Genomic DNA, 13,817 nt, shown 5'->3' with positions numbered 1-13,817 from the left:
CACGATCCGAGCTCCCTGCAACTTTCACCTCCTGGGTTGAAGTGATTCTCCTGCCTTAGCTGGGATTACAGGTGTGTGCCACCACGCATGGCTACTTTTTGTATTTTTTGGTAGAGACAGGGTTTCGCCATGTTGGCCAGGCTGGTCTCAGACTCCTAACCTCAAGTGATCCACATGCCTCGGCCTCCCAAAGTGCTGGAATTACAGGCGTGAGCCACCAAGCCCGGCCCGGAGTTTCGCTCCTTTTGCCCAGGCTGGAGAGCAGTGGCACAGTTTTGGCTCACTGCAACCTCTGCATCTTGGGTTCAAGCGATTATTCTACCTCACCATCCAGAGTAGCTTGGATTACAGGCACCTGCCACCATGCCCAGCTAATTTCTTTTTGTAATTGTAGTAGAGACAGGGGTCTCACCATGTTGGCCAGGCTGGTCTCAAACTCCTGACCTCAGGTGATTTGCCCGCCTCAGCCTCCCAAAGTGCTGGGATTACGGGCGTGAGTCATCACACCCGGCCATCAAGCTGGACAATTTTAAGGTCTGTTTCTTTCCCAATGTAGGGTAGAGGTTGAGACAGGGAAGAGGGCTAGAAACCTGACTCCAGCTCCCCGCCCAGGGCTGAACTCTCCAGCATCCTGATCACTTCTCATTCAACCTTGTTTGTACTCCCCCTGTGATGGGGGGCTCATTACCTCACAACAGAATATTCTAAGCCAACCGCTACCCACTCTCACCAAGGAAGATTTCCCATTTGAACCCCAGCTCCCAGATACTTAAAGGCCTTCTGTGGACCACATTCTCAAGGTCCCCTGGCCATCTGCTTGCCTATTCCAGTTTCTCTCCTCCCCCACCCACATTGTGAAATGTCCCCTCCCACTCTCCAGGATGAGCAAGGTGGTGTCCTCTGAGACTGAGTAGCCAGCAACTTAACACCAAGGGCCACCAATGATCAAATCCATGGGAGTTGATCTGAGGAGTTACATATTAGGGCTAAGAAACAGTAAACACTCAGTAAATAGTGGCTATTATTATTACCATCATCATTATTAACCTCAAGTTGCTCCAGGAGAACTCCTATTCAACCTCCAAAAACCCATGTGATTTCACCCATCCTGCAGAGATTGAGCTCAAAATCAGAGAACTGTGATTTTGTGATTATTTGATGAGTTCCCAAACTGGAGTCCTTAGAGTAGCTGGGCCACCTCTGAGGTCTCTCAGCATCCAGGTCTGTTCTTTTTCTGCCTGATCAGTTCCTGGGCATGGGTCTCAGGCCCGACCAGTCCGGCTGAGGAGTGTGCAGACGCAGGCGGTGTCAATTCGAATCCATCGCCAGCCCACACGGCCCTGGGCATCAGCGGTCAATGCCCGTACATAGGACTGCTTGGCCTTGCACTCAGACATCCAGTGCCTTCGGTCCACACCCCGGCAGCCCCCTCCACCTGCCCCCGGGCCACCTTCCTCAGTGTTATCAGCCTTGCAGCGGGTTTCAAAGAAGTACTGTCGGAGGGGACTGCCACCAGCTGCAGGTACCTCGCCCAACACCTCCACCTCGCGCCCACGCAAGTCCACAGCGGTCCGGCGGTCTGTCACCCAGCCGCTGACTGCATCGCACACGGCCAGTTCACCCCGACGACTCGCTGGTGCAGTTTCGCTCACCCCACGCCGGCTGCGGTTGGCCGGGGTGCCTGCTGACTCCCAAAAGGCCCCAGCCTCCAGCAGGAAGAGCAGAGGGGGCCCAGCCGGGGCACCCCTAGACAGGACCACTCGGGGGGACAGAAGGTCCCACTCAGGGGCCAGAAAAGGAGGCAATGTTGAGGGTGGGGGTTGGGACTCAATTGGCACACTGGGGAGGAGGAAAAGGAGGAGGATGGGGAGGGAGCATGAGGGGAGGAGGAGCATCTCTCGGAGCACCTGGAGACAGAGAGAAGGAGGCTGGGATTAGAGAAGGGGGTGAAAACTTCAGTGGGGACAGGGGAGGCTTGCCTGCCAGGATTGTGGGGAAGTCCTTGTTCTAGAAGTTTGGGGGACCCTATATCTAGGACTTTCGTAATGCCCAACTTGTAGATTAATAATAAATATTCAACTACTACAGGCCAGCACTGTGGCTCACACCTCTAATCCCAGCACTTTGGGAGGTTGAGGTGGGTGGATCACTTGAGGTCAGGAGTTCGAGAGCAGCCTGGCCAACATGGTGAAAACCTGTCTCTACTAAAAATACCAAAAGTAGCCGGGCATGGTGCTGCGTGCCTGTAATCCCAGCTACACGGGAGGCTGAGGCAGGAGAATCACTTGAACCTGAGAGGCAGAGGTTGCAGTTAGCTGAGAGCGCACCACTGCCCTGCTACCTGGGCGACAGAGTGAGACTCTGTCCCAAAAATAAAAATAAGGCCGGGCAAGGTGGCTCACGCCTGTAATCCCAGCACTTTGGGAGGCCGAGGCGGGCAGATCATGAGGTCAGGAGATCGAGACCATCCTAGCTAACACGTTGAAACCCCGTCTCTACTAAAAATACGAAAAAAAAAAATTAGCCAGGAGTGGTGGCGGGTGCCTGGAGTCCCAGATACTTGGGAGGCTGAGGCAGGAGAATGGCNTCCAGCCTGGGCGACAGAGCGAGACTCCGTCTCAAAAAAATAAAATAAAATAATAATAATAATAAAATAAGTTCAACTACTATTACTTAATAGCAACAAATGTTGAAATACAGGCTCAGAGAAGTTAATGATTTGTGCCTGGTCACACAGCCAGAAAATGGCAGAGACAGGACTTAAACTCTGGGCAACTGCACTCTGCCATCCTTCCTGTACAACTCTGAGGAACCGAATCTTGAATCTTGAATCTTGGAGGATGTTCAAAACATTTTTTTTTTTTTGAGACAGGGTCTCACTCTGTTGGCCAGGCTGGAGTGCAGTGGCTCAATCACGGCTTACAGCAATGTCTGCCTCTTGGGTTCAAGGGATTCTCCTCCTGCCTCAGCCTTTTGAGTAGGTGGGATTAAAAGTGCCTGCCAGTTTTTCAGCTAATTTTTGTACTTTTAGTAGAGATGGGGTTTCGCCATGTTGGTCAGAGTGGTCTTGAACTCCCAACCTCAAGTGATACTCCTACTCTGGCCTCCCCAAGTGCTGGGATTACAGGCATGAGCCATGGCACCTGGTCCCAAACAAAGTTTTTTTTTGAGACGGAGTCTCGCTCTGTCACCCAGGCTGGAGTGCAGTGGTGCGATCTCGGCTCACTGCAAGCTCTGCCTCCCGGGTTTATGCCATTCTCCTGCCTCAGCCTCCCGAGTAGCTGGGACTACAGACGCCCGCCACCACGCCCAGCTAATTTTTTGTGTATTTATTTTAGTAGAGACGGGGTTTCACCGTGTTAGCCAGGATGGTCTCGATCTTCGGACCTCATGATCCTCCCGTCTCGGCCTCCCAAAGTGCTGGGATTACAGGCTTGAGCCACCGCACCCGGCCACAAATTGTTTTAAGACCAGGTCTCGCTATGTTTCCCCGCTGCACTTGAACTCCTGGGCTCAAGCAATCCTCCTGCTGTGGCTCCTGAGTAGCTGGGACTACAGACTCAAGCCACCACACCTGGCCACATTCCACAATTTGGAGAAAGGCTACAATCTGGAATCCTAGGGAGACCCCATTTCATCTCAAAACTGCCACTAAGGAGGTAAAACCCTGCCCCTCTGAGACAGGCTTCAGTTTTCCCGTGTGTGAAATTGACCTGGCGCTGGGAGAGGCTGGTGGAGGCGTGGATGTCGCAGTTTCTCTACAACATTCTGGAAGCCTGTGGTTCTGGGAAAGGGTAGCGTGGAGAAGACTGGGAAACAGTCAGTGGTTACCAGACCTGTCAACACCTCCTCCACCTCGGAGCTCTGGGGCTGGGAGTCCCCAGGCTTCCGGGAGCCCCTGTGGAGGACACAGGTGGCCCCCTCCTTCCTGACATCTCAGGAGAGGGAGGGGGCAACCACCTAGGGGAAGAAAAGAATAGACAGGTTATAGAGGCAGGTGGGGGAAGGGGCCAAATCCCTGAACACCCCCTCCCCAGAGTTCCTCTTGAAGTTCAGGGTACCCAGGAGTCAAGGCCCCGCCCCCTTTTCAGAGGCCCCTTTTCTACTCAGGTGATGGCTCCTAGCTGGGATGGGAAGCAGATGGAGGGAGGGGAGGGGAGAAGAGGGGAAGGGAGAGGCAGTGGATGAAGCAGGCTGGAAGAGATGACATCCCCCTCAGCCCATTCATCTCCCAGATGGGGCGGAACTGACCTGGACACCTGGGTCCCTGAGGGCCCACACTCAAGAAGCCCTGGTTCCCCAAGCTGTTTCCTGGAATGTTCCCTCCTCCCAGGACAGGCCAGGGCCCGCCCAAGACTTCTGCACATACCTGGAGTGACTGCCTGCCCTGGTTCCTCCGTACAGGAAAGGGGACGGGTGGAGAGTGAAAGGAGCCCAGGCTGACCCAACCAGGACTGCCTTCTCCCTCAGACCCCAGGGCCTCCACCTTCAGACCCAGGAGTTCAGATTCCCAGCGCCCTCCTCCCTCAGACCCAGGAGGAGTCCATGCCCCCAGCGCCCTTCTCCTTCAGACCCAGGAGTCCATGCCCCCAGCACCCTTCTCCCTCAGACCTAGGAGTCCATGCCCCCAGCGCCCTTCTCCCTCAGACCCAGGAACCCAGGCTCCCAGCGCCCTCCTCTCTCAGACCCAGGAGTTCTGGAATTCAGGCTCCTCCTTCTCGGGTACTAAGAAATGCAGACTCCGGGTTCCTCATCCTCCAGATTTGGGTGGGGGGTCTGGACTCCTGAGACCCCTCAGGGGAAACCGGCTGCGTATCTGGGACACTTCCCTCCTGCCTCAGTTTCCTCAGCCAAGCCCCGCCCCCGTCGGCCCCGCCCCCGTCCCTCCCCACCCGAGGGCAGGGCGACCAGGACGCCGGAATCCCGGGGGAGGAGGCGCGGAGCTCTTACCTGGGGCGCCCTCTTTGGCTCCCCCAGCTGCCCTCGGCCCAGCAGCAGCTCCTCCTCCTGCTCGCTGGCTGCAGGGACGCTCGCTGGCCCGCCGGCTGCTCGCTGCTCGCGCTCTGCAGGGCCCGGGTCGGGGGCGGGGGCGGGGCGGCGCCGGACGGCAGAGGAGGGGCCCGGGGATCCTGCCTTGCACAGGCGTGCCGGGACCTTGGAAGCCAGGCCTGGCTCGTTCAACCCGGCCGCCTTGGTCACAGGAGTCCCAGTCTCCAGCCGCCTCCTCCTTTAGACCTAGTAGTCCAGGCCCCCAGCCCTTTCTCCCTCAGACCCAGGAGTCCAGGCCCCTAGCCCCTCCTCCCTCAGACCCTGGAGTCCAGGCATCCAGCCCCTCCTCCCTCAGACCCAGGACTTGCGACCCCAGCCACTTCTCCCCCGAGCCCCAGGCGCCTGAGTACTAAGCCCACAGTTCCCCCCACCACCTCCCAACCCCGCCCCGTCTCAGACTCAGGAGTCCAGCCCCCAGCCTCCTCCTCCATTAGCCCCAGGAGTCTGGGCCTGAGATTCCTTTGCCGTCTTTTGCCAATTGCGTGTCAATCCCGGGGCAGATTCCCACTCTCTGCTCTCCTCCCCACTTCCCAGGAGCTCCACGCCAGACATTAACCAGCTGGGCTTGGGCAGTGATAAGGCCCCAGGCCCGGGGAGACAGTGGATGTGGGGGCTCCCGCATACTCCTCTCCCCTGGAATTTCCTGGATGGGGACCTGGGAGAGGGTCTTGTCCTGAGCTCGGATAAGAGACATGCAAGGTACATAGGACCCAGAGATAGACAGATGTGTCTTAAGAACAATCAGCTCCTTCCAGAAATGGTGCGCGGTGACAGATGAAGGCATGGAAAAGTGGGGAGAGACCAAAAGAAAGAGGGGGATCAAGACTAGAGAGAGTGGGGGAGGGCAGAAGCCCAGAGAGAAGACAGAGGCCCAGAGAGAGTGAGGGCAGACCCTCCCTTGATGGGGACAGAGCCCCTGAGAGACCCTCAGAAAGACAGGGATGGGATCGGAGCTAGAGTGTCCCAGGACAGTCATGAGGGCAGCCGGGCTCCTCACCCCACCACACCTCCACCCTGAGACTCTGCCTCCCTCTGCCTGTGCTATTTTCAGAAGGAAAATGGACACCTGCCTCGGGGGTCATCCCACACCCCCTCCGCCTAAATATAGCATGGCAAGGTGGCAGGAGGGTGTCCCCGGTTAGGGTGTTTCCTGCTCCTCACACACAAGGCCGCTCCAGTTATTTATTGGCGGGGCGGGGGAGGGGGGGGGCACTTCCCAGGCTTTGGGTGTGTGTTCGGGTCACCTCTCTGGCTTCTCCACACTTCCCTGTTCCTAAACACCCACTACATCCTGCCCCATAGCAGGAGGACTCTAGCTTCTAGCTTCTAGTCCTGGAGGGGATAGTAGGGATGAGGTTTCCAAACAGAGTGACTGAGAAACAGTCTCTGTCCCCCTATCTCCAGATGTCTGTCTTCTCCCTGTCTGGATCTCTGTCCTCCTGTCTCTGGATTTCTGTCTCCTTCCAACTCTGGGTCTGTCCTTCTCTCTCTGGGTCTCTGCCCTGCCCCCTCTGGGTCTCTGTCCACCCCTCTGAGTCTCTGTCCCCCTCTCTCTCTGGGTCTCTGTCCCCTTCTCGCTCTGGGTCTCTGTCCCCTTCTCTCTCTGGGTCTCTGTCCCCCTTTCTCTCTGGGTCTCTGTCCCCCTTCTCTCTGGTCTCTGTTCCCCCCCAGGTGTCTGTTCCCCCCCCTTTCTGGGTCCCAGTTTTCTTCTCTCTGGATATCTGTCCTCCGTCGCTGGGTCGCAGTCTCCTTCTCTCTGAGTCTCTTGCATCCTCTCTCTTGGGGTCACTGTCTGCTTCTCTTTCCCATTGTGGGGGTCTCTGTCCCCCCTCCCGGCCATCTGCCCTCTTCCCCCTCGCCCTTGGATTTCTCTCTTTTGCTCTGGGCCCCTCCTCCCTCCCGGCCTCAGTTCCTCTCTGCATCTCCTCTTCAGGTCTCTGTGCTGGAGTCCGACTTGTCTCTTGTCACTGTGAGGTCCGTCTCCATTCTGTCCCTAAATGTGGCTTTCTCTCCATTTCAGAGACAAGTGACTACCTAAAGCTTCTATTAATTTCCACCATTATCAAACTCTTCCCACCATCTGTGCCTTCTTCTCTTTAGCTGTATGAAAAGGTGCTCAGATGACACCAGGGGTTTCCACACTGAATTCCTGAGCTGCATTTTGAGTTGCCAAGAGGAGGCGTGTTCTCCTCCAACCAGTTCCCTTCCCATGCTTCCCACTGGTGTCTCTAAGGAAGATTTATTTGACCCAAAAAAGGGGTGGGTATGGCTAAAAATAACAACAACAGTCTGTAAACCACTGGATAGGTTTTAATAAATTAATCCAAGTAAAGTACTTTGTTACCAAAGGAAGCCCTATATGTGTTAGTGATTTCAGCCTTCCTTCTCCTCTAAATGCCCTTTGAGTTCTGAAAGACTTCTGAAAATGTTCGGCCTTGTGACCTTGGGTAACATCCGCCGCTCTGAGCCTCAGTTTCCCTGTGTGTAAGAAATGAGGCTATGGAACTCAGGAGGACCTGTGTGTCCCAGCAGGCTGACAGGGACATGTGAAGCAGACAGACAGCCTGCCTGGCCCCTGGGGACAAGCTGCGAGACCTTGGGAAGCCACTCCCCTGCTCTGAGACTCAGGTTTCTCCCCTGGAAAACAGAGTGAGGCCCCCAGCCTGTCTGACAGCCTTCCTGAGCTGTGGGGAGGGTAGGTGACAGGCCTGGTTTAGGATCGTTCTGTGATTCTATGGAATAGACTATACGTCACTCTTGGGTTCAGGGGCACCAACTTTTTCTGCCTTTTTCTTTTTTCTTTTTTTTGAGACGGAGTCTTGCTCTGTCGCCCAGGCTGGAGTGCAGTGGCCGGATCTCAGCTCACTGCAAGCTCCGCCTCCCAGGTTCACGCCATTCTCCTGCCTCAGCTTCCCCGAGTAGCTGGGACTAAAGGCATCCGCCACCGCACCCGGCTAATTTTTTTGTATTTTTAGTAGAGATGGGGTTTCACCGTGTTAGTCAGGATGGTCTCCATCTCCTGACCTCGTGATCTGCCCGCCTCGGGCTCCCAAAGTGCTGGGATTACAGGCGTGAGCCACACGCCCGGCCTTTTCTGCCTTTTTCTATTGCGGTTCTCTTTCCCTGAGACTCTGTTGTTCTGTCTCCAACTCTGGGCGCCTGACACTGCCCTCTGGGTCTCTGTCCCCCCACTCTTTTTGTTTGTTTGTTGAGATGGGGGCTCCCTCTGTTACCCAGGCTGGAGTGCAGTGGTGCAATCATGGCTTAATGCAGCTTCTATCTCTCAGGGTCAAGGGATCCTTCTGCCTCAGCTTCCTGAGTAGCTGGCATCACAGGCATGTGCCACCACAGCTAATTTTTGTATTTTTTGTAGAGATGGGGTCTCACCATGTTGCCCAGTCTGGTCTTGAACTTCTGGCCTCAACCAATCCCCCTTCCTTGGCCTCCCAGAGTGCCGAGATTACAGGAGTGGGCCACTTCGCCCGGCTTCTATCCCCCGCTCTTGGTCTCTGTCACTTTCTCCCTCTGGATTTCTGTTCCCCTTTTCTTTATCTCTGCCATACCCCACCCTCCAGGTCTTTGTCTTCCTCTCCCTGAGTCTCTATGTTGCTCCCTTTGGGTCTCTGTCTCTCTGGGTTTCCATCTCTTCTTTTTTCTGGGTCTCTTTCCCCATCCTTTTGGCTCTGTCCCTCTATCATGTCTGGACAGAGTACAGTTTTCTCCCCCTCTCCCCCTTCCCTTGTGGTTCTGACCTCCATGTCTGAGCATAAAACTGTAGGGGAGATTGGGGGTGAACAGCACAATAAAGTGGATGTGGGGTAAACAGGAGGAGCATCCACCTTTTCCTAGTTCACCCCAATCACCTCTGGATGAACACCCAATCCCATGGATACAGAATCCAGTCCCGCCCCCTACAGTGAGCTGGGGAGCCAGCTCAGCACATCTCCCAGAGCCCTCGCCACCGCATTTGCTCCCTGATACACGATGCTTCCTCATTGCTATTACCTTTGGGTCCTGGTGCTACCACTAAACGCAAAACAGCCCGACGTGCCCCTATGGAACTCATTCACACAGTCCAACTCAACCCAACTTCCTATAGGACTCACATAGTGACACAACTCAATGGAACTCAACTCAACGTGGCCCTATGAGACTCAAACAGTGGCATGACCCAACTGAACTGGCCTTACAAGGCTCATATGGTTGTACAATTCAACACAACTCAACTCACTGTGGCCGTGAAAAATGTCCAGCCACACACCTCTACACAATTCAGCCCAGTAGAATTCTACAAGATTAATTTGGTCATACATACTTAACCCAATGTTACCTAGAAAGCTCAAATTCTACCGCTTGACTCTTCACATTTCTACATGACTCACAAGTTCACAAAACCTAAAATAACATGGCCCTAGAAGAATCACAAAGCTACACAATTTCCACCATGTCTCAATGAAACTGAACACCACACACAATCAATCTCAACCATGCCATGGGGGACCATCTAACTTGACCCAACATGGCCTTAGGGGACCCACCAAACCACAGAATCCTACACAATGCAGCTAGACAACCCTCACCCAGACTCACAACCCAACGAAACCCAACACTGACTAGGAAACTCACAAAATGATATGACCAGACCTATCTCAACACTACCCCAAAAGGCTCCATGAGCTTTGCACAACTCAGTGTAATACGAACCGAGTCTTCATTAACACAACACAACCCATTGCCATTCGCTGCTGCTTCAGGAGATACCCACAGGAGCTACCAAACCACACAACCCAAGACCCAACAAGACTCAGTGTTTCCCCATTTGTTACCACTTAACCTAGCTCTTCCTAAACCCAATCCCCTCCCCCCAGCCTTGCCCTCCACCCTGCCCTCCCTCCCTCCCTCTAGGGAGGTGTGAGGTCCTGCAGACCTCAACTGTCCCTCACACTTCGGTGACGAGATGTTTCCCTGGGGGTGCCCAGAGTGGAGGTGGTAGCTCAGGTACCTCCCCATCCACCAGCCCCCCATTGGCCTTGCCCTCCAGTGGGCCACAAGGCTGCGTGTCCACATGGCTGAACATCCCAGCCTCTTCGCCCTCTGTCTCCCGGTGATAAAAGTAGCTGAAATTGGAGACAATGACAGGCACAGGCAGGGAAATGGTCAGCACGCCGGCAATAGCACACAGAGAGCCCACTATCTTGCCACCTACAGTGACGGGTGCCATGTCTCCATAGCCAACTGTAGTCATGGTGACCACTGCCCACCAGAAGGACTCAGGGATGCTAGTGAAATGGGAGTCCACCCGGTCGACTTCGGCAAAGTAGACCGCGCTGGAAAAGAGGACCACGCCGATGAAGAGGAAAAAGATGAGGAGGCCCAGCTCACGCATGGAGGCCCGAAGCGTCTGGCCCAAGATTTGCAGGCCCTTTGAGTGCCGGGACAGCTTGAAGATGCGGAAGACACGCACCAATCGGATGACTCTCAGGATGGCCAGTGACATGGCCTGTTGGCCCACCCCTCGCTGCCGGGCCAGCTCGGTGCCCAGCGCCACGAAGTAGGGCAGGATAGCCACAAAATCAATGAGGTTCATCACGTTCTTGAAGAAGATCGCCTTGCTTGGACAGGCCAGGAGGCGTACTAGCAGCTCAAAGGAGAACCAACAAATACACAGCGTCTCCACTACGAAGAATGGGTCATTGAAGGGCAGGCGGGGTGGATTTCCAGGCACTTGGCTGGAGCCATTCAGCCGAGCGGGGAACTGCAGGGAGAAAAGTGTTCAGGGAGGGTCAGGCTGGGGCTGGGACACGGGGACAGCCTTAATCATCATTTAAATACCCAGCTCCTCTTTACACATTGGTCAGTAGCCGCTGCACCAAGGCCCTCGGTGACCTGGTTGTTCCGGACTTCCTCCCAGGATCCCAGGGATCATCCCTGGGCCATTGACTTTCTGGTTTCCTGACCTGGTGGGTGGCTGGAGAGCTGGCTCCTGCCCCTTCATGCGTGGGAACTCATGTTTGAGTAGGGTGCAACCTCTTCTCTCCGAAAGTCCCGCCTCCAGTGTTGATTTGCTAGATGGGGAGGGTCCCTGCCCTGGCCCCACCACCTTGTGCCTAGCTTTTCCTTGCCCTCCCCAGTCCCAGCCCAGACTATAATGAGGCCAGGCGCAGTGGTTCACGTCTGTAATCCCAGCACTTTGGGAAGCTGAGGCGGGCGGATCACGAGGTCAGGAGATAGAGACCATCCTGGCCCACATGGTGAAACCCCATCTCTACTAAAAATACAAAAATTAGCCGGGCGTGGTGGCCTGCACCTGTAATCCCAGCTACTTGGGAGGCTAAGGCAGGAGAATCGCTTGAACCCGGGAGGCGGAGCTTGCAGTGAGCCAAGATAGCGTCATTGCACTCCAGCCTGGGCGACAGAGCAAAACTCTGTCTCACAAAAAAAAAAAAAAAAAAAAAAAAAAAAAAAAAGACCTCTGCAAACTGAGCACTAGGCCCCTCCTCTGGCCCCTAAGCCTGGCTTTCTTTCCATAGATTTCTCCTACTCTCACCCCTCGGGCTCCAGCACCCTCAGCGGGCGTTATTCAGGGCCTGGCTTTCATCACCCACAGCACATCCTTCCCAACCGCACAGACCCCGGAGTTTTCAGGCTCTCCTGGGCCCCCTCAGCTCTGATTTTTAAGGTTCCTGTCCTCCTACCCCTTGCACCAAGGGCCCTGCCCTCTGCTCACCGGGTTTCTCACTGACCTCAACCCCACCTTCTGATGGGGCCGGTCCTCTGACTCGGATCCTCAGGCCCCGCCTCCCGCCCACCCTGTCTTTCGCTGGCCCACCCCTCGCAGCCCCTGGCCCCGCCTTATTATTGGCCAGGTCCCCTCTGGACCCCGCCCATCTCCTCCCAAACCCCGCCCATCTCCACCCACGCCCCGCCTCTCACCGGGCCAGCTGCGGCTACAGCAGCAAGCCCCGGGCCGTCGCGGTCGTCGCGGAAGTCAGGCAGCGTCTCGAGGCAGAAGACGACGATGGAGACGAGGATGACCAGCACGGAGACTACGGCGAGCACGCGCGCGGCCTGCGAGCTCTCGGGAAACTCGAAGAGCAGCCACAGCTGGCGCGCGAAGGCGCGGCGGGGCAGGGGGCGCTCCGGCGGCACTGGGCAGCCCTCGTCCTCGCGCAGGCGCGCCAGGGCCGCCGCGCCCAGCCCGTAGAAGGCCACCTCCTCCAGGAAGACGTCGAGCGGCACGTGCGCCGGCCGCCGCAGCCGCCCTCCCGACTGGTAGTAGTAGAGCACGGCGTCGAAGCTGGGCCGGTGCCGGTCGAAGAAGTACTCGCGGCGTGCGTCGTCGTAGAAACGGCCGCGGCGCGCGGGGTCCCCTAGCAGAGTGTCCGGGAAGCGGCCCAGCGTGCGCGCCCGCGTCTCGAAGCGCAGCCCCGCCACGTTGAGCACCAGCCGCTCGCAGCAGCCGCAGGGCGGTGGGCACCGCGGCTCCATGGCGCGCGCAGCCCCGGCGACCCGCGAACGGACGTGTGGCCCCGATGCCCGGCCCCGGTGCGGCCCCTCCTCGGCCGCCGCCGCCGCCGCCCCAGCCCCAACCCGGTGTCCGGTGTCCGCGCATAAAAATAGCCCGGCAGGGCGGCCAGGGCGCGGGGGAGGGGGCACTGTGACCCCGGCGGAGCGGAGGGTGACAGGGCGACCGCGCGCCCTCTGCCGGGACACCCGACCTGCCCCGCCGCCGCCGCCCGCACCTGCTCTGCGCCTTTCCCGTCCCGGGGTCCCCTTTCCCTCTGTCCCTCTGCCGCCGGGATCCTGTCCTGCGTCTCTCCAAGTTTCCACGTGCGTGTGTCTCGTCNCTGCTTCCCTCCCTCCCTCCCTCCCTCCCTTCCTTCTTTCCTTTCTTTTTTTTGAGACACGGTTTCCCCCTGTTGCCCAGGCTGGAGTGCAGTGCAGTGGCGGGATCTCGGCTCACTGCAACAACCTCTGCCTCCCGGGCTCAAGCGATTCTCGTGCCTCAGCCTCCCTAGTAGCTGGAATTACAGGTGCCACCAAGCCCAGCTAATTTTTTTTCTTTTTTCTTTTTTCTTTTTTTCAGTAGAGACGGGGTTTCGTCATGTTGGCCAGGCAGTTCTGGTACTCCTGACCTCAAGTGATATTTCCGCCTTGGCCACCCAAGGTGCTGGGGTTGCAGGCGTGAGCCACCGCGCCCGGCCTGGAGTTCCCTTTTTGCATCTCTGTCTCTCTCTTGTGTGTCTGTGTCCAGCTGTCCCCTGTGGGTCTCTGTCTCTGTTGGAATGTATTTCTGAGTATCTCCATGAGTCATTTATTTCTGAGATTCGTCGTTCTGGGGGCCTCTGTATGGGTCCGTCCAGCCTCTACGTCTTGATCTCCATCTTTATTTTGACTCTTGGTCTGTCTCCGTTTATCTCTTGTCTTTCTTGGTCTCTTTGTCTCTCCTCTCTAGGTCTCTTTTTGCTCATTATCTCTTAGCCCTCCATGCCTCTGCCTCAGGGTTCCTCTCCCCCTCCCCTTTGGGTCTCCCCTTAGCGTCTCTAGAGGACTTAGAGTCTCGGGAGTCATTATCTCTGAATCTCTCCCTGACCATCACCCCATGTGGGTCCTGCCACAGTCCCGGTGGCTGTCCCGTCCTAGGGTCACTCTGGCAGCTGCAAACCACTGAGCAGTGCACGCACGCCCCATTCTCTCCCCAGAGTTCGCCCTAGAGTCTCCACCTGGCTTCTTCGCAAGACTGTCTGAGAACCAGCAGGGCCTGAGCT

At 56.6% G+C, this 13,817-nt stretch overlaps 2 protein-coding genes across 3 annotated transcripts; both read right to left on the bottom strand.

Moving 5' to 3' along the window:
* Positions 1 to 950: 950 nt before the first annotated feature.
* Positions 951 to 5,111, bottom strand: NTF4 (neurotrophin 4). 2 transcript variants are annotated; one of them, XM_017882039.1, is made up of 3 exons: positions 4,951 to 5,111; positions 3,714 to 3,960; positions 951 to 1,907 (listed from the first exon to the last, which is right to left on the bottom strand). In XM_017882039.1, exon 3 carries the CDS (start codon positions 1,893 to 1,895, stop codon positions 1,263 to 1,265), a length of 633 nt encoding a protein of 210 aa, XP_017737528.1. In that variant the 5' UTR covers positions 1,896 to 1,907; positions 3,714 to 3,960; positions 4,951 to 5,111; the 3' UTR covers positions 951 to 1,262. The 2 variants fall into 2 exon arrangements, with proteins under 2 accessions (XP_017737528.1, XP_017737529.1); XM_017882040.1 differs by lacking the exon at positions 4,951 to 5,111 and having other exon boundaries at positions 3,714 to 3,986.
* Positions 5,112 to 7,360: 2,249 nt separating this feature from the next.
* KCNA7 (potassium voltage-gated channel subfamily A member 7) lies at positions 7,361 to 12,869 on the bottom strand. The gene is made up of 2 exons (XM_017882027.1): positions 11,983 to 12,869; positions 7,361 to 10,804 (listed from the first exon to the last, which is right to left on the bottom strand). Exons 1-2 carry the CDS (start codon positions 12,535 to 12,537, stop codon positions 9,989 to 9,991), a joined length of 1,371 nt encoding a protein of 456 aa, XP_017737516.1. The 5' UTR covers positions 12,538 to 12,869; the 3' UTR covers positions 7,361 to 9,988.
* Between the last annotated feature and the right edge of the window lie 948 nt (positions 12,870 to 13,817).

The sequence above is a fragment of the Rhinopithecus bieti genome, unplaced genomic scaffold, assembly GCF_001698545.2.
Source record: "Rhinopithecus bieti isolate Rb0 unplaced genomic scaffold, ASM169854v2 scaffold_12070, whole genome shotgun sequence".
NCBI lineage: Eukaryota > Metazoa > Chordata > Mammalia > Primates > Cercopithecidae > Rhinopithecus > Rhinopithecus bieti.
Note: the sequence above shows the minus strand (reverse complement) of the source record. Positions and strands in the feature narration are given on the sequence as shown.

What these genes read in the sequence shown, in the direction of transcription:
- NTF4 (XM_017882039.1), bottom strand. Translation starts at nt 1,895, where the DNA reads ATGCTCCTCCTCCCCTCATGCTCCCTCCCCATCCTCCTCCTTTTCCTC.
- KCNA7 (XM_017882027.1), bottom strand. Translation starts at nt 12,537, where the DNA reads ATGGAGCCGCGGTGCCCACCGCCCTGCGGCTGCTGCGAGCGGCTGGTG. An exon ending in CTGTAGCCGCAGCTGGCCCG is followed by an intron (nt 10,805 to 11,982) that starts GTGAGAGGCGGG and finishes TTCTCCCTGCAG; the next exon opens with TTCCCCGCTCGGCTGAATGG.